At 41.4% G+C, this 26,634-nt stretch overlaps 1 protein-coding gene across 6 annotated transcripts in view; it reads right to left on the bottom strand.

The window, feature by feature from the left end:
* SEMA5B (semaphorin 5B) overlaps nt 1-26,634 on the bottom strand; it is a 277,489-nt gene that overhangs the window by 49,278 nt on the left and 201,577 nt on the right. For all 6 annotated transcript variants that reach the window (XM_030487800.1, XM_030487796.1, XM_030487799.1 and 3 more), the window contains exons 8-13: nt 26,301-26,399; nt 25,276-25,489; nt 22,413-22,698; nt 17,920-18,055; nt 14,161-14,368; nt 11,779-11,986 (exon numbers count right to left, since the gene is read on the bottom strand). In XM_030487800.1, coding sequence (XP_030343660.1) covers nt 11,779-11,986; nt 14,161-14,368; nt 17,920-18,055; nt 22,413-22,698; nt 25,276-25,489; nt 26,301-26,399 — 1,151 coding nt within the window. The remainder of the gene's footprint in view (nt 1-11,778; nt 11,987-14,160; nt 14,369-17,919; nt 18,056-22,412; nt 22,699-25,275; nt 25,490-26,300; nt 26,400-26,634) is intronic.

Genomic DNA, 26,634 nt, shown 5'->3' with positions numbered 1-26,634 from the left:
AACATTTCTGGCAAGTACTTTAAGTGAATACTTCAAAATCCACCCTAATTTATATCCTTACAATATCTTCAGAATATATATCCCTATTTATGTCATTAAAAGATAAAACCACACTAGCAAACACAGCAAAAGACAAATATATGTATGCATACATGCATGCACAGATCGAAACAGTTCAGAAATAATACTGTCACTCTTAGTAGATCGGGAACCACCATGTAGAAAATGTAAAGATATCACAGCATTTCCCTGTGCTCAGAACTCAAATTGAAATGTTTATGGGTAAATACCATTTCGTATTATAAGAGCACTGAAAAGTGTCACACAGGCCACGGGACACAAAGTCTTGCAGGGCAGTATGTAAATACTGTTAAATAAGATACAAATGAGTCTACAAACTATAATGAAATTCTGATGTTTCAAAGGCCATGGTAGTTCTGCCACTGGCTCACTGGGGCAGATTGCACACCATACATACAGGGGATACCACACTTAGGTCTCCTCAGTTGCAGGCTGGGAATGCGTCAAGGAACTAATGACACACTGTTGTCTCCCATCATAATTCACACAGGTAGAGGGACGACATTATCCCAGATGACTACCCAAGCATAGCAGATTAACATTGGCTATATTAATGCTAATGACATAGTTAATGAAATCCCACAAAGTGGGATGCTTCTGGAAGTTAAGATGGTGATGATACCACATGGCCTGTGCCCTTGTTCCTCACTGGCCATCTTAGTGCATTTGTTGAGCACTCAGGAGAATGCCTCTTGATGGATATCTAAGAGGTTGGATTTATTATGACAAGGCATTACTATCGATAGCAATTCACTTTAATTTACCACCTCCTAATAAATGTGTTATCTGAGGCATAAAGGCATACACTGGAATACTAAATTGAAAAACAATTCCATTTGTATCTCCTATTCAAGGTATTTTTTTTCTCCAGTTCCTTTTTCTCACTTATTAAGGACATTTGCATGAAAATAAGATCTTACTCAAGAGCTCACCTGCTGCCTGCTGTTTGGGAGCTGTAAGCCTCCCTGTTGTTGGCTGTTGCAATCATTTCTACAGCAGTGATCTGGGATAACAAAAGGATTAAGACTCCAAGTGGGGCACTACCCACAGCCCACTGAAGTCAATGGAAACTCTTACCTACCACTCAAAAGAGTTTTTTATGGGGCCTTTGAAGCCTGGCAGTGCTGAGCCTTCATTAATAGCATGTGCTGTAAAACGGCTTCTGCTTCCAAGATGCTGGTCCTGCCCAAGACGTCCTTTTTTGTGGAAAAGCCTAAATGATGTCTTCGTTCAGAATCTTCATTAAAGCTTAAACATGTGTAGTTCAAAAGTTTTTCATTCCTACTTTAATTTGCTCCGGGTCTAGATAACTTTATCTTTTGGTCATTTTCCCCTGAGAGTTAAAACTTTAGACTGTGTAATAAATGGATCATCAAATCAACAGAACCAGGCCCAAGAGATTAGGCTTTGACAGACCAAAGGAAAGCAATAATTACTAGAGCTTATTCCCATTCTTACTACCAGACAGAAGACACACAAATATGCCCTTTTGTACCAAAAGCCACAAAACTGTCATGCAGAGCATTCACACTTAAGAACTCTGCTTCTCTCATCTGCCAGGATGTGCTTGCTCTCCCAGTTTTCATTCCCTCTCTTTTCATTTACCCCCTTCTCACTCCTTTTTGATGACTAAAAGCAAATAGGAAAGAAATGACAGGATGTGGTGATCTGCAGAGGCAGAGCTCTAGACCCAAAGACTGAGAAGCTCTGTTCCCAAACTGTTTGCTCACAAAACCCTGCCACTGTGCCAGAGAAGGTTCTGCATTTTTGCTGATGAGTTTGGAACCTGCAGTGGCCATCATGTTCACCAGGGACATATGATAACTGTCATAGGGCCTAGTCCTTTAAACCCCCATGGGCATCACTAGGTAGTTCATTAGAGGCACAGAGATAGTAGTGCTATCAACTGGTGAAGTGAAAACATTGATATGCTTGATCCTCTAAGGCACTGAGCAACACTCATTTGTGCTCAGCATCTCAGGAGCATGGGCAGCACAGGAGGTCACCTTGATCTTCTGGGGAATAAGACCTCAGAATTTCACGCTGTTTTGTTGTACTCTTTGAGCACTTAACTTCAAGGGAACAGCACTTTGCAAGCAGTAAGGAGGCTTTAGCTGTGTCTGTTAGTTGCAACCATGAGGCTGTGCTTGGCAGACAGGCATTTCCTGACAAGGTTAGCTTACTGTCCCCTTGCTATCAACCTGCAGAGGGGATGAACTAAACAAATAATCATACTAGCTTCCAGTGGATCAAATCATAATTACTGACAACCTCAAACGCCTGTGCAAGGAAGAGCAGACTTCTGTCTTCCCTAAAGTCAGACGGCATGAAAAGAGAAGAGTAAGAATCAAAAGGATGTTCATGGCTTAAAAAAATAAGATTCGAAAGGGGAAAAAAGCACCAGACCTTCAAACAATCCCTCTAATTTTGATACCTTTAAAAATTCAAACTGCAGAGATGAGTTAGTGATCTGTACAAATCCATTATCTTTCCCCACTGAGAAGAGAAGCCAAGTGGAACTGAGCTGCTTTAGTCAGACGCTGGTCAAGTAGCAGCTTCATTTCTCAGCTGGTGAATACAGCGTATTCCGTGCCAGATGCTACTGCCCTTTCTACAAGACAAGTAGCCATGTACTTCAGAAGCAATTCATGGGGCTATTTGCAGAGCAGGGCACTACTCAGGAAGGGCATACCACACCTCACAGGTACCACCACAGTGCGGGCTATAGTTTCTGTTAAACTGGACAAGGTTTGTTTTTTTGGCATTTGATATTGGACGCAGAGGCAGAGAAACTGAAGTGTGTGTTGCGTGTTTGTGTGTAATTTATCACCCACACATGCTTAGCATCAGTGATTGCTGCTCTGCACATGATTTGTTTTGAATGCATAAATTAAAACCATGGTGTAAATGACCTCTAAAACTGAAGTCCATTTATGAGCCAAACACATGCAACTTATTTGAAAGAAGCAGGGCACAGAGAGAGGATTTTCAGAGGCTGTTTCATCTCATTTTCCTTTCCACATCAGGGACCTTGTCTTGCTAGTTTTCACCTCCTGCTCTACCATTTCCAATATCACTTTAATCAATTGTGTTTCATAGATTATGGCCTTGCACAATCTACACAACAAACTATTCAATTTCTTACTTTCTGACATCCCATTCCATCATCTTTTAGCAACAGTGACTTCTTTATTGGCTAGGTGTTTATTTTTATTTTTAAAGCTGTGAAATTAAACAACATTGCATTTATTCAAATATGAAGATTAATGCCATCCCAAGAAAAATTCTGATTAAATCTGGATTTATGTTTACATCAGTAAAGCACATTATTAAAAAAAATGAATAAGCATTCCTCCACAAACACTATTAGAAACTCTTGTCACTGTGCCAAACAAAACTGACCTCTAATAAAAACAAAAGTACAGAGGGCCTCTGACTACCAGTGATGGGATCAGTCATCCACAAGAAAACTCGGATACTATTAAAGCCCTAATGAAAGGAATAGCCAGAAGGAATTCCTGAATGTGGGGCATGTTTGTCTGGATTGCAAAGCACAAGGCTTTTGAGCCTTAAGAAAACACGCCCCCCAAGGCTGCCATACGGACAGAGGCAGAGGGGACTAGACATCCTTTTGGAAAGGCAGCTTGGGCAAATCAGTGCTCTCAAGTGTTATTCCCTGTCTCTGCCCTGTGTCAGTCAGTGTCTGGAGGCAGCTGTCAGATTAAGGTGTCCTCTGCTCCTGCGTTTCTGCTCTGTGGTTGCAGATCTGCGACTTGTGTGTGAACATGGCAAACCCCTGTAGTCTGCTGGCGTAGGTGGATACATGGAAAAGGGTGGTGTAGGCAAGAGCAAATCCACTGCAAAAGACACAGACGGGTGTAGCTTCTGCAAGATGCTGATGATTTAAGAATATAAACTATGCAAAAATGGGAATTTAGGAAAGGAAAGAAAGCTGCAAAGGCAGAAAAATTAGAAAGAAATGTGAGTGATGATGAAGAAACCTGAAAACAGTCTCCTGTTGTCACTCAGGCTGCACAAAGTAATCCATATTCAGCAGCTTCTTTGTGCAAGCTGGATTTTGTTAAACTCTGGGTGATTACTTTCTGCTCAACAAGATATAGATTCAACTAGACCTAGCCTTTGTAGATTAATGTATGTGGAAAAGGCAAATAAATATTAGACCACCTACTGCACCCTGAGGATCTAACACATCTCTTGTCCAATGCAGGACTATTTAGCATTGCATAAGGGGGAAAATGGTCCTGTCAACATACACTCTATTGCTTTTTCCCATGTAGTCATAAATATGCCATCAAACAATGTCCATTCTACTTTTTAACAAGGGACATCACTTATGTAAATGGATATACTTGAAATCCAGCCCTACCCCTTTGCAGATTGGAGTGTTCCCATAGGTCTACAGTACTTGGGTATTTTGATATGTAAAAGACACCAGACAGTACAATATATGTTTTTCTACAACCAATATATATTTTATGTAAATGGATATACTTGAAATCCAGCCCTACCCCTTTGCAGATTGGAGTGTTCCCATAGGTCTACAGTACTTGGGTATTTTGATATGTAAAAGACACCAGACAGTACAATATATGTTTTTCTACAACCAATATATATTTTATGTACTTACGTGTACTTAAATTTTAAACTTAACCAACAATAACAAATTTGCTCTGGCTCCAGATACTTCCTCCTCCCTGAACAGCTAAAACAGCACGTCATAAAAAGTTGATGACGTATCTGTAGTGATATATTCATTCAGCATTAACACTGGACCCATTTGAGTTTTACACTGCAAATGCTGCCTGGAAGCTTGAGACATGAAGCAAACCAGCTATCACAGCAGTAAGGCTGTAGACTCTGCCATGTCGCCAAATACGGCCATTGCCTAGAACACAAATCTTATGACCTAATAGTAGCAAATTGCAAGAATTGATAGATGCAATGGATATCTGCCCTGGGGCTTGCTGGTAGCTTTCGTTATTAATCTTGTTTGTATAACAATAGCATCAATGTCATCCTAACATAACACATTCCAAGAAAACTACCTGCTTTCCTGTCAGTCAACACTGTGTTGAAACTAATTTCACATAGCCCACCTAGCAGGCATCAGATGATAATGACTTTTAGACATCATTGATCTGAGCTAGCCTAAAGTAAGCCTGCTAGAGGTAAAAGGATCCATACACTAAACTGTTCCCAATGTTGCGAGCTAAGTCATGTTGGCAGTATGCTTTAAAAATAAGGAGCAAACTAAAGCCCTCAGCACGTTCACCCTCCCTGCTTCTTCCTCTCTCCTAGCAAATCCAAAGCCCCCCAAAATAAATTGGCTACCTACTCATGATAGTAAGGAGACGAAAGGCAGTGAGCCCTGAAATTAGCTGATTTTGATTGGCTTTTTCTGAAGTGACCTTCATCTGTTTCAAGAGTCACATAGACCTGGACTCTGGGTACTTCTGAATACTCCTTCTGCCACAGTACCATTCACATGGGGCAATTTACATAGTTTGGAGCTAAAAGTGGGAGCGTGAAAGTGTACAGGCAGCTTGAAATGAATGTAAAGCATGTCACTGGTTTGAGCATTTGATAGAAATGGGAAAAATTTTAATAATTTATCTGGTTTAGAGCAGAGCCTCATTCCACTCTTTTATCCTGTGTCCTCTCTTTTTCAGTGATGCAAAAACCAGCAATCTCAGCACAGGCTTATTTCTCAAACTCAGCCTCTTGCTGGTTTCCCTACTGGCCCCACATTGCATTTCTCTCCTCACTGTTATTTGTGATTCCTTCATACTTAAATGCCATCTACAAAGTATGCTATTTTCTTTCTTCCATGCCATTAACAATAATGTCAAATGAGATGAAACTGAAAACCAATCTCTCTGGCACCTTACTGGAAACATGCTCCTGCTCACTGCATTACTGCTTACCCTTGCCTTCTTTTTTTTTCCAATTTCAGACACACATGGTCACATCACTTTCCCAGACCATTCAAATGAAGCTCTTCAACTGCTATCCTGAAATCCAGGTTTCTTAGACCTGTACCATACCCTCGAATCTTAAAGGTCCATATCTTGTAAATAGTGTGGATGTGCTTAACTTTACATATATAAACAGCTACATTAAAGAAAATGGGAGTAATTGCCTGCTACAGCAGATGTAAATGTGTTTTCAGGATAGAGAAAACAGTATAATTTTGTACTTCTATTTAAAGAACACAGATCCATTTAATCTACCAAACTTCATTCTTTCCAAGAGCATGGTTCCTTTTGATGTCTTCATTCTCTGTCAGTGGGAGTCTCACTATTTACTTAAATGCAACCAGAATGCCAAACCAGATGTTTAGTGATTTATTCTGATGTATTATTGGATACTGTGGATGACAAAACATTGGGCTGAGCACCCTCCTTTTCGCCTATGAAATCTTCCAAAGCTTTTCGGCATTACTGGTGGTACAATAATTAGCTAATTCCCTCAATTTTGGAGAGGCCGCATCAGCCAAAGCAGATGGAAATTGATGATTAAGCTGTATCACAACATTTTTGTAGGCTGTTACCTTTCCTTTTGCCTCTATTTTTGGAAGAATGTTTGAGACACTGGGCATTTTTAAAACTCTCGGGGAGAAGATTTTCAAAACAAGATCTGCGCCAGATTTTCAACAGTCTCAGCTCAGAAGAAGGGGTTGGATTTTCAAGGTCTTTGATGAACAATTTAGCCATTAATGTTTCCTCAGCATTTCCTCAGCATTTCCTCAGCGATCTACTGGATGCTGGGCTCCACTGAACAACAGTCTCTACTTTGTTCCCTTCCCTACCTCTTTTAACATTTTCTCTCCTATGGTTTTTTACCCAACAATAGTTCCTTGTTTGTCCTTCGAGGAACTACCATCATTCTGATGAAGAGGTCAGAGGATTTCCAGCCCATATTCAATTCACTCTTTCCCCCAAGCTGGGAAATGTTTAGATCTTTTCCCAGTCTGTATTATTCCTCTAATTAAGTTCCATAACAGTTTTGCTCCTGAAATCTGGTAATCCTGTAATTCTGGTTTTGCAATCCTAAATTCAAATGTTTCATTCCTTTGTTACAGAGGATTTTGCACCATATAAGGAGTAAAGAAAAGAAGAAAATAACAATAACCACCAAAGCAATCCTTTGTGTGATATCTTAAGCTCCTTATAGCGTAGTGTGGACATGATAGCAGGACGGTGCTTGAAGCTCCAGGTTTGCACTTTGGAGAGAAAAAGAGGGCAGAAAACTCTGCTTCTTTACTGCAGCTGCTGACCCTTTTCTTCCGAAAACTCCCTGAAGCCATTTCAGGAGTTACTCACCTATGTGTACTTAGTTGACTGATCACTGGCCCAGAGCTATTTAGAGGTGAATTGTGTTTCTCACACAGATCTCAAGTCAGCAAATAAGAGTACTTGTCAGCTGAGTCATTTCTGCTAGCTTTGCATTAAGCATCCTGGCTGGAGGGGATGTATGGCAGAATTTAGTCCAAGTAGGAGGGCAAAAGCTCAGTATCAATCAACAGCAAACTCCCTGCAACTGGGTCAACAAAGCAGGCGGAGTTCAAATGAGAAAATGTCATAGCTGCATGCAAGAGGAACTGGCTCTCCACAGAGCCTCAGAAGCAGGAGTATCTCCACTGGTATGAGGCTGACCTGAGGTGGCACTCACACAACCTGATGGATAACTACACTTGAGCACAGCACGGCAGGGGGAGGACGGGCAAGCCAAACTACCCTCAGAACCACACTGTACATCCCAAAATTGCAACCTGCATGATGCAAACTGCAAATTTTACACAGAAAACTGGAGGGAGGAAGAATATCAACATAAAGTTCATTAAAATAAGCTGCTCAGGACAGGGAGAGCAGAAAATGTGGGTACTCAGGAAACCCTCTGGTCTCCTTTCCAAACACATTTTCTTTTCCTTATTTGAATGTGTAATCAAACAATGGCTACAAAATCACTCCAATGGTGTTTCTGCCCCAGGGTTTCTGTCTACTCAGAGGTCCACAGCCCTGGTGCTGCAAAGGCGCAATACAAAGAGATCACGAAGCGTTCCCTGCAACAACCAGCTTCATTTTCCTGTTTGACTGCAATTCCTAAAATCAATGATCTCACCTCACCCTTTGAAAAAATCACTAAACCACCCCTACAGAGAGGCCCCACCTGAAAATAATGCTCCAGAGCTGAAGCCTGCACCTCTCTGAAATTCAGATTCAGGATTTTGTTCAGACACATTCTAGAGATATGGTGGTGTTGGTGATAAAACTACAGTGCTGGCTCTCCAGATATCCCTCCCCAAAGCCTGGGGGCAACTTGAGGTAAAAATCCAAGCTCATTTGAAAATTACAGGAAGGTTACAAAGATTTCAAAGCCATGCAAAATCCAGTATCAAGCACAGCCAAGCTACCACCCTTCAAAGCAGCCTTCAAAACAAACGTCATGTTCAAAGGGCTTGTAAGATTTGCTCGCATTGGACATTTTCCTAATCGTCTCCAGCAAGAGTGGGGAATAGCAGCACTGAAGCTGCAGGAAAACACACACACAGAGCAAGGTCCCTGCAGCCAAGTCCAGCCTGTAAATTTGGGCAGCTGACATTACAGATGTCTTCCAGTTGCCCTGTTGCTAAGACTGGTTGTTCTGAAAAGACATATTGGGATAGGTCGGTAGGCACACACAAAACACTGCTCAGACACCTAGAAATATATTGGGTCGACGAAGTTCATCAAGACATAGGGCTGAGTTACTGGTCACCATTTAAGAGATTAAATTGGTGCCGTGTCAATAAACAAACAGTAAAGGAGATGGCAGAAATCTTTTTCCCTTTCCATCTGCTTTTTCCTCTGCCCCATTTCTGAGCCTTAGTACCCAGGGTTTTAAAGCAACACAGCAGAAAAGATCGCTGGAGGCGATCAATGCTAGGATCAATTTTCTCTCGATACATGATCGACTGTTCCAGGGAGAAGTGAGAAGGCAGGGTGAAGTCAAGAGCTCTATGAGAAGGCAGGGTGAAGTCAAGAGCTCTATGTCAGCAATCACAAACCCACATCAGCCCCCAGGGTGTAAAAAAACTGCAAAGTTTCCTGATAACATAGGGCAGAGCCAAAGAAAAACAATGCTGCGGTATTCCTGCCTGGGAGGTGCAAATTCTCCATCACCTCCAAGCTTCTTGAGCCCCCATCAAAACGATTACATTATAAAAACTGCTGAAACCAGAGCTTTTCAGGGAGGCCAGTCAAGAAGTCACAGCATGACAAGTAAGTATGGGGTGTTGTAGGGGTGGGAGCCCTTCTTTCCATGGTGGCTGTATATTGGCATGTATTAAACACAGACACAACAATAACCAATAAATCACAGCCCAGGAGAAGTGCCAGGTGGAATGCACTGGAGGAAATTAAAACATTCTTCTCGATACATTTCAGTATTGAAAGAAATACAAAGAAGACCAAGTTGACTTATCACCTACATAGCCAGGATGCTAAGGGGAAAAGGGTTCCAACATTTGCAGCTGAAAAATTTGCAGTTGATTAATTTCCTACCAAAATAAAAGCTAAGCTTAAAAAATAATATCACAAACAACCTTTTACACAAATAAATAAATAATGGCCTTCCTTGGCTTTCCTAAGTTTTCTTCTTTTTTCCCACCTTTTTTTCAAATGGACATTCTCTCCACAAGACTCAGCCATGGGGCAAAGGATCCATTGCAATGTACACAAGTACACTACCTGGCCAGCACCAGAATTCAACAAATTTTGACCTCCCACATCGCTTAACAAATGCACCCACCATACTGTCAGGAGACCCTATCTCGTGTACTTTGGTATTGCCCAGTGGCTGCCTTAAATTGCTTAAAAGTATCATGAAACTAGTCAGTGGAGACAGAGGTTGAGCCTCCATCCCCCAAAGAGCTGGACCACTTCCTTATTTCACTGTAAAATGCCCTGAGAAAGCTTGTTTTACGAAAAACCAGCATTGGTACACAAGCTTCCCAGCAATTTCAGCCAGGACTCAGTGCCATACAATGCATAAAGGCTGCTTGTGGCCACCGGCAGACAAGGGAACCTCTTTGGAGCTGGGTTTTTGTTTTGCTGGGATAAGCTTATACTAGCAGGGGACTGCCCTGCGGCCCTCAAGTCCTAAATAGATGGTGCTCCTGTGAGGTACCCCCAGCTGCCCTCCAGCCACTGCTGCTATTTCCCTGCTTGTCCCTTTTTTAGGCAGTTGAGCAAAACTCCACTGTTTGAGTTTTAACGGAAGTGTCAGAAAAGTACTTACGCAGGCTGAAACTGGGACATGATCTGTAAATTACTGGAAAGCTGAACTCAAGATTAGGAAAAAGAAAGAAAAGGAAGGACTCATTTCTTTTGAAACTGGATGTGCATACCCACATAAATATTCTCTAACTGAAACTCTCCAGGGTAGCCTGGAGAGGACAGCTGTTATGTCCTGCCTTTTTAAATCTCTGCTTTTAAGGGCTGTGAGGACAGGATGGCATTTTCCAGCTGTGGCTCTCTTTCTCTTACTAAACACTTTTGTGTCAGCCTGTCTATATAAGCAACTAAACCTTCACACATTAAACAATTCTGTGTCAAACTTGCAGTAATGCCCAAGTTATATTTTCTGAAAGGGACAATTAGGATGTTCACTGAAAATAGACAGAGATGGCATTTTTATACTCAGACATTAATTTAGTACAAGCTGACAGATAAACTCTATTTCTGAAAATAAAATGATGGTGACATTTTCTATACCAGGTTTTTTTTGGCAAGAGAACCGGGACATCTTGCAGTAGGCCATGAAAGAGGGAAACCATTTAGATGTTGCTAACAAAATCCTTCCTCGTCTAGCACAGAGGGTATCAGTTTCAGACAAAACTCACATCAAAGAAAGCAAAAGCAAGAGAGGAGAAGGAAAAGTATTTTTATGAGATGTAAACAAGCAATTACCCGCAGCAGACCACACTACAGACTCAGGGATATTATTTGAGTATATGTCTCAACCAGTTGGTATCACACTCTTTCACCTGCTTAAATGGAGGAATGCAAAAAACTACTACACACATTTTTGGGTGGAAAACTGCTCTGGAGCCAAGGCTGACAATTTTAAAAAAATTTTTTCCTGCTTCCTTTAAAAGGTACAATCAAGGCACAGAATCTATCCAGGTGTAAGAGTTGTCACACACAGTTGACATGAGCTATTGGTTTCCAAAAGCAATAACAAGTTGCCACACAGCCCAGGCCTGCCTCGTAAGACGTTTGAGAGGTGATCACTTGGATAAGCCAGGACAGGCTGGCCGCAACCCAAATTCAGAAACCTGCAGCCATACTGCCAGTAAGAACCACCAGTAAAACACATGAAATTAATAAAAGCAACACTGAAATGTCAAGTTAAAAAAAAAAAAAAAAAAAGTAGTATTGCAAGCCCTTCTTTGGTAAACATACAATTAATTTCTGATGAGGACTAATTAATATTTACAGGAAAAAAAAAAAAATACTGCTCATTCTCATTGCTCCCGTCATGATTTTATCTATCAGGAGATGCACTTTCAACAGTGTCTTTTGTCTTGTAGTAATGAAAAAAAGCCTCCTAAACCGAATCAGACTGGAAGATGTTTCCCTGGTGCTTTTCTTTTTAACCTGAAGTGGAATAGATCAGAGCTGTAAATTTGCTTACCCTTCTGTTCTGTACATGGAGCATCTCTCCAGAGGAATTTTTAGCACTCCATTATTTAAGCCCACAAAGAGTGACCTGTCGCTGTGCAGGATTTGGAGACTCTTGATTGCTTCCCGTTGTCCATCAGGGAGGATCTGCATTTCCTCTAAATAACAACTCCTCAGGCTCCTGTTAGTGGTAGAAAGGGCCTTCAAGATGGTGCCATACTCTAACAGAACAAGAAACAAGGCACAAGTAAATCTTGGAGGCATTGACTTCATTTCATACCTGCCTAAAGAGTAAAATATTACTGTCATCTTTACACAACTGCTTTAAACCTAGTTTTGGTCACCTCCTGCCCATTGGTAAAGAGAGTTCCTACATCTTTACAATCCCCAGCAGTTCTCAGACATTACAGAAACTGCCTGTGACTGTGTTTTAATGGGAACCCAGAAGGATGTGAACCATCTGGAAAGCGAGCACCTGGAAATATTTCCCAGTTGGAGCACTGAGGCAGAAAAAGAGTCTGGTCCCGTCACCGGTGAGTTATACAGCAAGGTGACCTGAGTTAGCAGGGATCATTTCTGGTGCCTTGAGTCTGTATTTCTTTTGGTTTATGGCGCAGATCGGTGTGATCTGATGCCATGACAAATGACAACGGATGCAGCAGCCCTGCTAGAAATCACAGAGGCCTCAGTAATGACTGCATGGGTCATGGATCTAATTGAGCCTCTTCCTGGAAGAAGCCATCTTGCCAGCTTGACAAGGGGATGTTATGGCATGAGCAGTGCATATAAATAAACATACATGTTTGTGTTCACAGTGCTCTAGTACCTAAACAATTCAAAGATCTGATAAATTGTGTGAGATTCATGATGAGGAAAAGGGGGCAGCCACACTATTTTTCGTTAAAACCCCAAAGAAGTCTGTCAGCCCCAATTGTTCCAGAAGCTTAATCTTTCTATCCCGGTAACTTCTGTATTGGTGCCAAAGCTCCGCAATTTATAGTACTGGGGTTGGCTCCCATGAGATGTTTTTCCTTCACTTGGGAGGGCCTTAAGTGTGCCACAAGACTGAGGCCCAAGTTTGGGCTCGTTTTGTTTCAGGACTAGGTTTGTGTTCAGGGCTGCCTCTGAGCAGGGCTGTCTCCTCTGAAGCATTTGACTGATTTAAATATTTCAGGTCCTGCAGAGCTTACTCTTCAGCCACCTCTAACCAGGGCCAGAAAGGAAATATGAATAAGGAGGCGAGGTTATGGCAGTGGACCTTTCTACACAAATGTCATGAGGCAGAAAGTATCTTGGCTTTCTCTTAGGCTTTGTAGCTGGGACTCCTCACTTAAAATATTAAGATATCAAAATGGCAGAAACATGCCGTATTTTCATTTAAGTACATTCTTCTCATCATAATCAATGCCCATGACTGGACAGTGGGAATGTTACTAGAAGACATCCAAAATGATCACATTTGAAGTAAGTGGTGGTAAAATTTAGATAAATTATGACACAGTCCTGGAAGGTGGTAACATGATTATGAGGCAATGACTCTGCATTCAGATGTGAGATTAAAGTAACACTTATGGAGGCAATCTATCTTATTCTAAAGCCAAAGCTTCTGCGATAGAGGGTAACAACATTATACCCACGAGGCTGGCCATATGCTCTGATTAATCAAACTATTTAATTTAATCTCTATCATTAGTATGAATATGGGCTAAGACAACCATTTATAACACTTTGTCCTTCTCCAGCATCTTTCCTTTACCCAAGATAACTACTCTTTTCAGAAGAGGCAATGTATCCTGCTAATTAGAAGATGGCAGTAGAAATCAAGAGACTAAATCATATACGTAAGGCTACCACTGGCTCCCTAAGCTACCACAAAAAGAGACTTGCCTCAGCTTCCCCATTTGCATTACATTTCAATGCATGACCATTCCTGAAAGCACTGGGAGTCATACACCAGTAGGCACACAGAAGTGCAAAGAAAGACATAATTAAAACCTTGGGCAAGCCTGGAGGTTAAGTATTATTATTGCTTATTTAGAGATGAGTATGTCATAGCACAGAGAGGCAACTTACGTGCGCATAAGCACAGAGCAGTAACCTTTGCTCTTCCGCACTGTAATGTATTAGCCTGACTAGTTGAAACATGCTTTTATAAAAGGGAGGAAAATGCTATTGTTGTTTTTAACTACAATGTAGATTTATGGTCTGTTTACTTGGGACTCTGCCTCAAGTCCTCCATCCTGCTTTTAATTTACTTAGGCAAACTAACTTCCACACAATCTTGTGTCAAAATGATATTGAAAGACAACTGTATAATAGCATCAAAACTGGACTCCCAGGGCTGCTAGGTCTACGAGCAAGTGGAGGGAACTTTCTTAAGCCCTGATGCTCTTACCTGTTCCAATATACATCACATGGTAGAGAGTATCCTTCCCCTGAACAATATCAACCACCAGTTTGGAAAATCGAATGCTGTCCTGAGTCACATACGGATCTACAGTCACTGGCTGCACGACATCATTCATCAGGAATAAGCGCTGCGCATCCTGCAGAACTCTCTCCGTCAGGTTCTCGTTAGGGCTGTCATCGTTCAGCGTCCCACACTAAACATGGAAGATTGAACTTCAGCACCTGCATTTTCTCCCCACTCCAGCAGCCCAAGACCAAACCCTGAAATTCTTCTGGAAACCCATGTCCTGTTGATTTCCTGGGAAGGTGGGTCTGTGTGAGGGTCACAGGATCAGGCTCTCAGCCTTATCACAGGTCCTTAGCTTAGCTTTGGCCTGTAGCCCACTCTTTAAAAATGTTTCTCACAGCAGGTCCACTGACCAGCAATGTGGTGTTTCATTCCCCTGGAATACTCTGCAGCCAGCAAACCAGAAGGGTAAAGGCATTAACAAACCAAGGAGAAAAAGAAAGAGTTAAGACTAGCTGTAGAAAGATTTAAAGCCAGCAGAGGAAAGTTTTTGTGGTGATAAATCCTTGAAGTATTTCAAATAATCTTCAGGGTCTACCTGGCACCTCAGTCTGTACAATGCACAAAACCTGGAGGTTAAAAACCCTGACAAATGGGTTGGTTTTGTATCAAAGAACCCAACTCACCACAATGCTTTTCTCTGATGTGCTGCCATCTGAATAGACCCCTCTGGTTTAATGTGAAGCAAGGCAGGTTAGCCACTAGCTCCCCCCTTCCCACATGCAGCTCTTCAATGCTCATTGTGAATGGCAGATCAAGACATTTCCATACATCTGCAAGCACCAAGAAGTGTACTGAAATAGGACTCAATGCCCTTGTCCATTCAGAATAGGGGGGAAGAAGAGAGCTCATGTCATGTCTTTTAAACACCATCGTAAGTCCTATCAGGTGGATAGCGCGTTTTAAAGCCTGAGTTTCTATCTATCTCACACTTATCTCTAGAATTTTCAAAAGCCAATGCAAGATTATACTCTCCATGCAGTTTTGTGATCCATGTCAGTAGCCAGGGCTGGATCTTCACTCTTCCCCACCATGTCATGCATGGTGGGCAGATGACTTATTACTCCAGAAGACAGATGGATGAGTGGTTATTTATCTTGCTCTAGGCCATGGGAGTCAGTGGTATAACTAGAAATCTTGCCAACTCCCATACTCAGTTCATGGACAAATTCACTTCTCACTAAGCTCATACCTGAGTAATTTCGTTAAACAAAAAACCCCACAGATTTCTTTTTCTTCATTTTGGGTCCAGGTGTTTTGGAAGAGAAGTTAGTATACAGCATATTAGGACGTTGATTTACAGTACTCCAGCTACAGTGTACAAATATCCCATGTGCATACTCTTGATATGCATCAAAGCAGCTCTGCAGTGTGGCTACCTTTCTCAGGTGCACCATGCAAAGCTTCTCTTACCAATGTGCTAAAATGAGTTGACAAAAATTCAGCTCACATTTACAGAATAAATATGGATCCTAATGGCTGGTGTACTAAGCCCTACAATATTTTGGAGCTTGTGTTAACCAGGTGAACAGGGTGATACTAATTCCCACCACGTATGAACATGGTCACTTTCTTATCAATTTAAACATCTTCCTGAGTAGCCAGACTAAGGAAACATCAGTGGGGTTCTGGTGTGTCCTCAAGTGGGTTTTAATGTTTTTTTCTATTGCAATTCTTTTAGCTCATGACTCATCCCACATTCTAAAGAGTTTTTAAATCACTCTTCTGCCCTATTCAATACTTCTGGTTTACACTACTGTCTTGCTTTGGATGCTCTTCTCCCCACTTACTCTCCTTTCTAGAACATCACTGAAGGAGTAGTCTCAATGGCAGGAATGCCATTGTTGGCCTTGTTTTCTGTTCTCATCAAGTCACAGATAATCCTTTTGGTCTATTGGCAGCCTGTGTGCTGACACAGCATCCCTCTGGTTTGGTTTTATTTTGTTTTGTTCTAATATCCTGATTATCTGCATAGCCCTGATCCTCTGTATCCTTCGGTATTTCTCCTTCCTCTTTTGCAAGAAAAAAAAAAAAATACTCTGGCATTCTTCCCTCATCTTCCTTTGTGAACACTGAGGCAAAAAAATTAATTTAATTTTTTTTTCGATATCTGCCTCTTCTGTCACTAAATTACCCTTGTCATCTCCTGAAGACCCTTCACTGACCTCTTGTTCCTCCTGTACTTGAAAAAGATCTTAATCTCTTCTTGCAATCTTCCTTTTGTCCGCCACATACCTCCTTTTCCTTCGCTTATTTTCCTCTGACCCTCTTCTTTCATGTTGCTGCTGCAATCTTTGCACTCCACATTTTATCTGATACTTTTTGCTACATGGAAATGCTTTCCAAAGCCCTTTTCTGTTCCTCCTGGGTTAGCCCCACAAGGGACAGAAAGTCTTGATTCTCAGTTCTTAGTCAACATTAATATTCTCTTTAAAAGAAAAAAAAAAAGAAAAAAAATTTAAAAAAAGGAGAAAGCCTGGCCATGTTTGGCATAGCTGGGCCTTCAGCAAAGCTTTGTTTCTTGGTTTTGAGTGCACCAAGCTGAGGGGTGATTGAGAGCCCAAACCTGTTCCACCTTGTACAGGAAGAAGCCCCCACTCAGATGCTATGAGGGTATTCAGGGGGAGAAATCAGGATCCTCAGCAGGAACCCAAGCATGTCCCTGCTTGCACTGTGGACCTGTCTCCCATCTGCTCTCGCTGTGATTTCAGATGACTGCGGAGTCCTTTTTGGAAGGTCCCTGGCATCACCAGCTTGAAGGCAGATGGCATTTGCAGGCAGCCTCAGCACCTTTGCCATCATAAAGGAGAGCCAGTTCACACAATCGGGATGAAAGGATCCACCATGGGGAAGTGAGGACAGAAAGACAAGCCCATCCTCCCCAGGATTTCCCAAGCAGGAAGGGACTCAGCTGTAAAATCGGCTCATGCTTCAGAAGACTTGGGTTCAGTGGGGCTGTCACATGCATAATCTGCACCTCACTGCCCGAATGTGTACATAAAGCAACTGAAGTTGTTCTATAATTTTCAAATTGGCATTAATTGATAATCCTGGAAAGCTGCTCATTCATAAAACTAAAGATTTTTAAGGTGAGACAGAACATCTGTGACCATCCTCATGTGCCCTCCTCCAGCAGTTACTGCTGCAACGTGTCCAAAACTTCTGGCTACTGTGTCTTGGAAAGACATCCATCTTGCACTGAAACACTGTTAGCCTTAGGGGCCCTATCAAGTGATGGAAAATTCATCACATCAAAACACAGCAACAATGTTTAATTAGCTTTCTTGTTTAAAAATATAGGTTGTCTCCATTCTAGTTTGTCCAGCTTCAGCTTTCAATCCTTCCCAGTTTCGGCGGGGACATGCCTCTATATCCCCTTGTGAGGATCACATTCGCAGAGTTTAAGTGTCAGTGATGAGCATAACAGAGATTTAAATTATTAATTATTATAAGAAGTCTGAACATTCTTCTTATTGGTAAAGCCATTCCATTTTTGCCACAAATCCCACAGTCTCAATAACATGTGGCAAGGCTTTCCAGAGACTAAAACACTCATAAATGTGGAGAAATACAATTTATCTGCACCATGGCTCTACCTGGACCAATGTTCACAAATGAACCCATTGGAGTGACAGAATGTAAAAGGGACTGGAGTAAGCTGAAGGGCAGCAGCAATACCTGGAAATTAGGGATGGGGTTTAACGTTGGCAGCCAGGCTGATCTTGGGTTTTCTTGGTAGCGGAAAGGGCCATTAAATGCCTGAGTAATGGCACTCAAATTGAAGGCACACACTGCTGAGGCAGCTATGCTGTTTCTGGAAAAGGGAAGAAAAAAATCAATTTAATCATTAGAACATTGGCATTTTCATCATAACAGACATCAGGCTCCACTCAAATAAAATACATGCAAATTGCTAGGTAGATGTACCGTGATACCTATCTCATAGGGAGTAAAAATAAATAAATAAATGATAAAATGTAGATGAGTTGCATGACAATTTTGAGAATGAATTTTAAGCTTGGTTTTAAAATGTCTGTGATTTAAGAGCCATGGAAGCAGTTCGGACAAGAAAGGTGAATACAGTTTAATTTGCATGGGTTATTTGTGTCTTTTGTATTTTTATTCTTTTTTAACAACTCATCTATCTTTATTGATTACAAACAACCTGGTTTTTAATCTCTTGGTGTTTCTCTAGGTGAATTTTTTTTCGTGCTGCAGAAATCTTCAGCTATAAAATATATCCCCAAATATTATATATATATATAACATCATACATATAAATAAAATATGCACATGCATGCAAGGGAAGGGAAAGGGTGACACTGCGAACCAGGCTGGTTGTTACAGCAGCTCAGCACGCAAAATGATCTTGCTAATACGTGTTTTCAATGATCACAGTTCACTTCTTTGTGTTCCCAGCTGGGAACAGCATCTGCCTCAGGCAGACGGTTCACCATGCACGCACTAGCCAGGGGAAGCATGGCTAGGGAAATGCTGCTGTAGAAAGGACTCTCTGGAAGGGAATTTGTTTTAGGGATGCTCTGCTGCCTGGTTAGACTCACACACAGATCAGCTGGCCTTTGCTGTTCCATTTCAGCCATGGAGATCCATTTCTGGAAGGTCCTGAGCAGGCTCAGCTCTTTTTGCCCCAAGAGGGTCAGAGGTTTCTTCCCAGATGGTGAGGGCACCTCAGGGAAGCTGGCCCAAACAGGGACCTCTGCTATATGGTAACCCAAAATTCAAAACTGCTCCCTGCTCTCCCCTTCCCTCCTGCTTCTTTTTTTGCTTTTTCTTTTCCTTCTTTCTTTTTTTTTTTTTAAAGAAAAGAACAACATTTAGAGAAAAAGATATCCGAATAAAACTAAAAATAGGGCTAGCACAAGAGACTGACTTGTCACAGTGCCTTTTAAATAACCCAAGCTCTGCTGTATGTATCTTTCTGCTAATTAAAGCAATTTGAATTCTCTGAAAAGAACACATTTTTTAAACTAAACCAATAATTACACTCTCTTGCACAAAAAAGAAAAAGCCTTGCTCCACAATCCCAGGCTGGAAAGCAGAAGAGCAGATTCTTTCACAGTATATTTCTTCCAAGCAATACAACATCAAGAAGAGCTTTCTGCTTTGTCTTCTCATTCTCTGCTCCTGCCCCTGTCTCTTACATCCCCGGAGTGATGGAGTAGCTCACTTTGAACATGTCAAAGCAACACCAGGCAAACCTTTCTCCACTTTTGTCTGAACACCGCTGACGCAGTGCATGCTCACAGACGGCAGCTCTTAAGGCAAAGCTAATGATGGATGACAAGTAAATGCCTTGAGGGACACATGGGAAAAAAAAGAGAGAATGAGAAAGAAATGAAAAAGGAAGAGAAAGAATATAACCCCACTAGTTTAACAAAAATAGATATTTTTAAACTATATTTTTAGGGCCCTGCTAAGGACTCCATAGTTTAGCCCTTTCCCTTTGCTAGACTGGAGAAAGGAAAGAGGCTTTCCATTAGATCTGTGGCCTGTTTTCCTTTCCATCTGTGGCCTGGCATATTTCCCATCCCTCACTATGAGAAGCTTGATCCCAGTCTCAAGTCAGTGACATCAACTTGTGCAGCTGGCTCCTCTGTTGTCCTGGTGAGAGGTGCAGTCTCTTTTATTCCCACCTCCTACATCCTGTGATTAACTAGGTGGTTTAGAGAGAAAGTTAAGCACAAAGAGATTTTAACATTGTCTTTACTACCTCCCAGAAAAATTTTAATAAAAATATCTTAAATATTTCATCAGCAGCTTCCCCAAAAAGCTCTCTTTCCCACTGATTCAGCTGGGTATAACATAACATGAAACAATAGGTCTGTATGTGAGTGTTACCACAACCACTAATACCCCTTTGTTATAAGATGACCCTAAATGCATTAAACATGCCTTTTCAAAATAAAAATACCTTTCAGAACAAAAAAAAAAAAAAAAAAAAAAAAAAAAAAGAAAAAAAAAATCAAAGTTTTGTGATGCACTGGTGTTTTATTATAAAGAAACTCAGACAGGAGCACATAGCAACCCTCTTTGGTATGCAGAGCTCATGCAGCAGGATATAAGTCCCAGGGGAAGTTAAAAGAATAGTTACAATTATTTCTCTAGTCGGATGAAAAATTGCAACATTTTCTCTTTGAACTCTCAAAAGAACATCATATTGTAGACCCAAAACGCTGCTTGACCTAACTTCAGCTATTATCAATAACTTATTTTTTCAATTACACAAATGTTACATATTATATTGTCCTCAGAAGATACAAGAGAGAATGTACATCCCTAATGTATGAAAAGTGACTTAAATGTAACCCAAAGGAGACAGGTAACACTCATTACATCTCACATTAAACCTGGGAGATAGACACAGCAGAAGAGAAGTATTCCAACCACAGCCAGCCTATGTCTCCCCCCTAATAGTCCAAAAACTAGTTGTACTGATTTGATAAATATAATACAGATACTAATAATTTTCTCATTTCCTACTTCTGTTCTTGGCTGGATGAATGGAAAAATGGACAGTTAAAACATTATTACTATGGGCATAGAAGTCCTCTCTGATTGAAAAAAACCCACAAACAAACAAACAAACAAACCCCAAACTCAGTATAATCTCAAATGCCCAAAGCAGTAGTAAGGTTTCCTCTTAATGTTCAGGATGTTTGGTTAACATTCTCTAAATGTTTTTAGAGAACAACTCGTGCTACTTTCAAACCCAGGACAGATTTTCCCCAAAGTCCACAATCAAGGTGCAGTGCTCAGCCATGTTTATTTTTTGTAGTTGCTGCTCCACTGACACACTTTTGGCTGACACTGGCAATGGTAGCGCAGAAGCAAAACATGGAAGATGGATGAGGGTGGCCAAACACTTACCTGCTTCCTGGCAGAGGAGGTAAGTGTTTACAGGGTGGGAATAACATTCAGGCTCTGTTGACTCTCACAGTGAAATTCCCAACAATGTTTTAGCTCAAGAAGTTGGGGCTGATGCTTTGTGAGTTCAAGGGCTGAAGTTCAAGCCCTGTCACACCAGCAACTGACACATTAAAATAGGAAGGCCTGTACTTCAGTGGGGCTTCACTTTGGTTTGCTGTGGGCTTCTTGGAAACAGACCCTTATTCACATTGAACAGTACTGCACTGCACGCAAAACCCCCAAAGAAGTTGGCTATGCAGCACGAGGAAGGTACTTAGAGTGCTTGTCGTGCAGAGCAACTAACTCAGACTTTCATTTGCTAGTTTACACATCAGGGTAACACCTCCCTGGAGAACACCTATTATTGGAAGTCAATACCATGCAGACCGGCTGTAGCTTGAAACTTATCATCCTAGCCTTGGGCTTCAGAGAAAAAGTTATTTGAGTTTTCCTGACTTAAAAATATACATTATGAGTTTTTTAATATGTTTTTTAATTAACTCCTCCTTTGTGCTTTCACAGCTACACTAAATCATTCCAATTACAAGTTTTTTCAATATCAAGCCAAGAAGAGGTGATTATGAAGTTTCAGAAATCATACCTTCCTCTCAGAGTTTAACACTGCTTTTGATTTGTGGACCTGAAACAATCTCTAGCAGAGGTACAGTGCCCCTGGGAAATGTCAAATGCTGTGTACCCCACATGATCTTGTTACTATAAAGTGTTGTTCAACAGCAATTTGCTGATTTCAGTCTAGGCTGTTGTGATCCCAGCTGCCTCATTCTCCTCCCTCCAGTCCTCCTCTCTCAAGCACATGCACCTGTCCACCTCATGGCCAGGCCCAATCTTCATACAACTGTGTCAGATTGTCCCAACAGTTAGCCTGGCTGAAACATAATTACGTTTTTCTGTTGGGTCATTTTTAGACCAGGTCTCTAAACTACACAAGCAGCATTGCTACTACAAAAAGTCAGAAGCCTGTCACAGCCCCGGTTTATATCAAATTAAGTTACCCTAGAACTGCACAATCACCTTTTACGGACTCCAGGAATCTATGAACCACGGATAAAAAACATTGTTCTATAGGCTATGTTCCCATGATGGATAACACAGACCTATCTATTCCCTCAAGTTAACCAAAGGATCTTTCAAAAATGATTACTCAGAGTATCTGAGAAATCAGGACATTGTCAGTCTCAGACTGCTGGGAATAGAAGAAGGGCAGTAAAACAAGTGCAACTTACACATTAGTAGTGAAGACACCATAGATCAGATCTTGCTCAGGAAGGTAGAAGGTGCTTTGCAGTTCATTATAATAGAAAGGGATTTCTCCAGCACGGGAGCAGTTCAGCCTGGCCTTCATGAAAGTTGTCCATGTGTCCTCCAGCAAAAATCTTCCTCCGATGTCATTTTTGCAAACCCTCGCCACACGAGAATAAACTGTTTTCCCACAGTCGTGTTCTACTGCATTCTCACGGAAGAAGAAGTAGGTGAACAAACCAATGTCGTAGGCAGCAATAAAGTTAGGCTCTGAAAAAAAAATCCAAACCCAACATTTGAAAAGATTTATACCAGTCAGAAATCAATCCGTGCTCACTGACCTGCTCAATGCATTGTGCCACCAGCTCCCTTTATGCAGGCTGTCAAAGCTGGGACCAGAGGGAGTTTGGAGTCAGCAGAGGACATAAAAAAAGCAGATGGAAATGATGATGTATGGGGATACAGCTCTAGTTCCATACTTCAGATCTTGGAAAGACCTCATTGTTTCCCAACTTTATTGGCAAAGTTGCTACTGATTTCAGTGTTCAGTGCTTTGCATATGCATGACTATTCTCTGTACCTATACTCATTTTACAACACAAAGCTTAAGCCTTCCCATTGGGTTCCTTCACTTCTGAAGTGCACCTTCCAATGTGTTAAATATGCTGTGTGCATCCACTGGATTCTCTAGATTGCTCACTGAAACATTCAACCTGTTCTCCCAGCACAATCACATCTGGCTTCTATCACAAAGCCTTTCCAGTTTCTAGGCACAAAAGATTATCTTATGTCCATAAAACAAAACTGTGCCACAGACCGACAGTATTGAAAACAAGCTCTCCTTAATTATTTTTGTCCTAGAATTATTGTTATTATTTTCACAAGAATTGGAAAGAACGTGGAATTGGTTTTGTAGTGAGTACTTTAATTGGGTATTTTACAAAGCTTTAAAGTATACAGTCTTTTATCTCAACAGTTTCTTTGGCAAAAGGAAAAGATCAGCCAATGAATATTTGACTAAACAAAAAAACCCCTGTTGGTTTTATAGGGTGCTTTTTTAATGTTCATTTCTGAGCAATGCTCAAAGGAAGAAGAAAAAAGGAAAGTACAGAATTCCTTTAATGCTGCAGCCCAGGAGTGAAAGGAGAACAGAGCTATGACAGAGGCAGAGGAAGGCAGGCTAGTGCTGCTGCAAGGCAGGTTTGGGAGGCAGATGATGGTACAGAGGGGAGGGCACTGCAAAGCATCTCTCATCAAACTTCTTCAAACAAACAGTGAACCTTAAAGGGACTGTTGTGATCACCATGTGACCTTCTATCTAACACACACCAGAGAATTTCACCCTGTAATTCCACCATCGGATCCTGTGACTAACAGGTGAATTGGACCACATCTTTCAAAGGAGATCTGATCCTACTGGACGATGTCACATTGCTTTACATCCATCACTTTCCTCAGTGACTTGTTCAAATGACTAAAGACTGCCCCAGCTGCAACCTGTACTTCTTTTTCCATTTGACATTTTCTGGTTTCAGCTTCCAATCACAGGCTCTTGTCATGACTTGTCTGCTAGATTAAAGAACTTTATCCTGCCAGAAATCTTCTCTTGAGGTAAGTACTTCCACAACATGAGCAAAACACCTTTTATCTCCTTTTCAGAAAGATAAATAAATTGAGCTCCTTAAGTTTCTCACTGTGAGGCAGGCTTTGCAAGCTTCAAGTCACCACATGGCTCTTCTCTGAATCATCTTCCTCTTCAAGTTTTCTGTTTCTTGTTGAAAAGTGGACAGAACATGATGAAATTACTCCAATGTTACCAATGCTGCACAAGGGTATAAATCCAAGAGTCATGTTAGTTTTTCCAAACACAGACTAGAAACTGTGCTTCTGTTTGTCTTTCCTTTAACTCCCCTGTTCCAATGTGGCTTCCTTCTGAATTCTTCATTCATGCGCAGACAAGAGGCACATATTCCTAACGAATATATGGGTTATGCTGCTTCTTGGTTCTAATTCAGAATCTGGCCTGACAACATCCTTCATCTAAAACTCCGATCTCCATACTGACTTCAGTATGCCTGCAGAAGCCTACTTCAGCCTCGTTAAGCTGCAGAGAGTTCACAGTCCCACTGCTCTTATCTTTGATTGAAAGGTCCTGAAATCCAACAGACAGATTCTGAATATCCTGTCAACTCACCTGGGTCAAAGGATAGAGAGGGGATACTGGGGTCTCCATCCCTACAGTCTGCACAGACAAGATGTGCTTTGCCCCAGTCAGAAGGTGTGAACTCAGTGCAGATATTGCTGGTTGAAATTCTATAGCTTGCTTGATGAAGGGTATTATCACACTGGGGTAACAGCTGATTTTAATAACTATAAATCCACAACAGCATAGGTTCACATGGAACAGAATGTGCTCTCAAATTTCTCATTTTTGGACTGATCTTGCACTGAAACCAACCACTTTCAGCTGCGGCAGTGGAAAAGTAGTGGGTGCTTAACACTGTGCAGAACTGGGTCAACAATATGATGTGATGCTTTGAGTTCGTTTTGATCTTCAAATCTCTGAGTATTTTTCTTGTTAAAATGATGTATTTGGTCATCTCACAAGACAGAGACCCATATACATGTTAAGGAGCCTGTAAGACCTACTCTCTCTATTCTAAATCAACCTTTCTGAATTACTTCCAGGCTATTTTTAAATGTCTTCTGGGCTGCATTGATTATTGCACCAGAAGCCCTTCCCCATCGTAACTCTGGATCTCAATATCAAAACAGAGAGAAGATTTACAAGCCTGTCAAGCTGACTCTAATACACCTCTTGCTCAGATATGATTCACATGACTTTACCATTAAGCCATTTGGAGTTGTATTGTGCTGTCCTAAGTGGAGGAACATTTCCAAGACTGCGGTAAATAGCAGGATCCCGACCAGAGAAATCAATTACAGTTGCAGCATAGAGTTCTCCTCGTGATGTAATCACAGCTGTCGAGTTATGCCGAGGGTCGTATGGGCACCGAGCCACTCCATTAATTCTGTCGATGATTTTGCTAAGATTTCCTACCTGTATTTAAAAGGAGAGAAGAGAATTTAAAGAGCATCTGGCTTTCTTACTCATATAGAGAATTCTGTTTATCCATAAGCACCTAGAAGCAAACCCCTGATTTTAAAAAAACAGGCAGCTATAAGAATATAATGTCAGTGATGACTGTAAATTGATCTTTTACATCCATCGTTTGCCAACATAGTATGAATGTAATGTCAACGATGACTGTAAATTGATCTTTACATACATCGTTTGCCAATGTAAGAAGTTGTGTCTGAGCCCCACTAATCCCATTGCTTTGTAAGAAGGGTAATTCCATAGCCAATAAAGCCTGTAGGCCCCAACCCACTCCGTGTGATCAGGTGCTCCTGCTGCCAGCACAGGCTTCTAATCTTCCACAGACACCACCTGAATGCATACTGATATTGAAAAAATACAAAAGTAAACATTGCTCTGGACCTGCTCCTGCCTTCCTTGAAGCCAAAGGGAGTTTTGCCATTTATTTTAAGGAAACATTTAAGTATTCAGCTCAGGGGGTACTCACAGCAAAGCTTGTCTATATTGCCCATTTTCAGCAGGATACCAAGGTTTACGTAACCAGCACTTTGTCCAGATCCAGCTCACCCATAACACGAGTTTTTTGCTCCCCACCTGCAGATACACCCACTGCCCCAAAGCAGCCCAAAGGGGCTCACAGAAGAAAACCAAAATAATTTTAGATCAGCTGAACGTATTGGAACATATTCTCTGCAACCATGATGCCTTGCCAAATGCTTCCCTAAAGCATGCATCCAGCCCTCTCCATCACTGTGAAAGAGGCAAAACAGACCTGTCGACTGGAACACACTGGTGAAAAGGCATTGGTGCCACAGGTAAAAACTTTCTTGCCATAAACAATCAGCACTCGGACGTAGTTTTGGCACTCTTCCTATAGGGAAAAAGACAAAGGATTTTTGAAAAGGGGACTGTAGGGCTATTTTACATTAAAAAAATTACCTGTATTGCAGCAGGAACACACTTTCCTTAGCTCTAACAACTCAGACTGAGGTTTGTTGCATTAAGCAGTGCACAGATGTAGGGAGCAGTGGTCTAAGTGAGCAAGCCAAATTTGCTGGTTATCTCTATAATCATAGCCCTGAACAGTCCCTGGATAGGATGCTATC

This window comes from Strigops habroptila, chromosome 5 (genome assembly GCF_004027225.2).
Source record: "Strigops habroptila isolate Jane chromosome 5, bStrHab1.2.pri, whole genome shotgun sequence".
Taxonomy (NCBI): domain Eukaryota; kingdom Metazoa; phylum Chordata; class Aves; order Psittaciformes; family Psittacidae; genus Strigops; species Strigops habroptila.
This window is presented reverse-complemented; position numbering and strand designations above follow the sequence as displayed.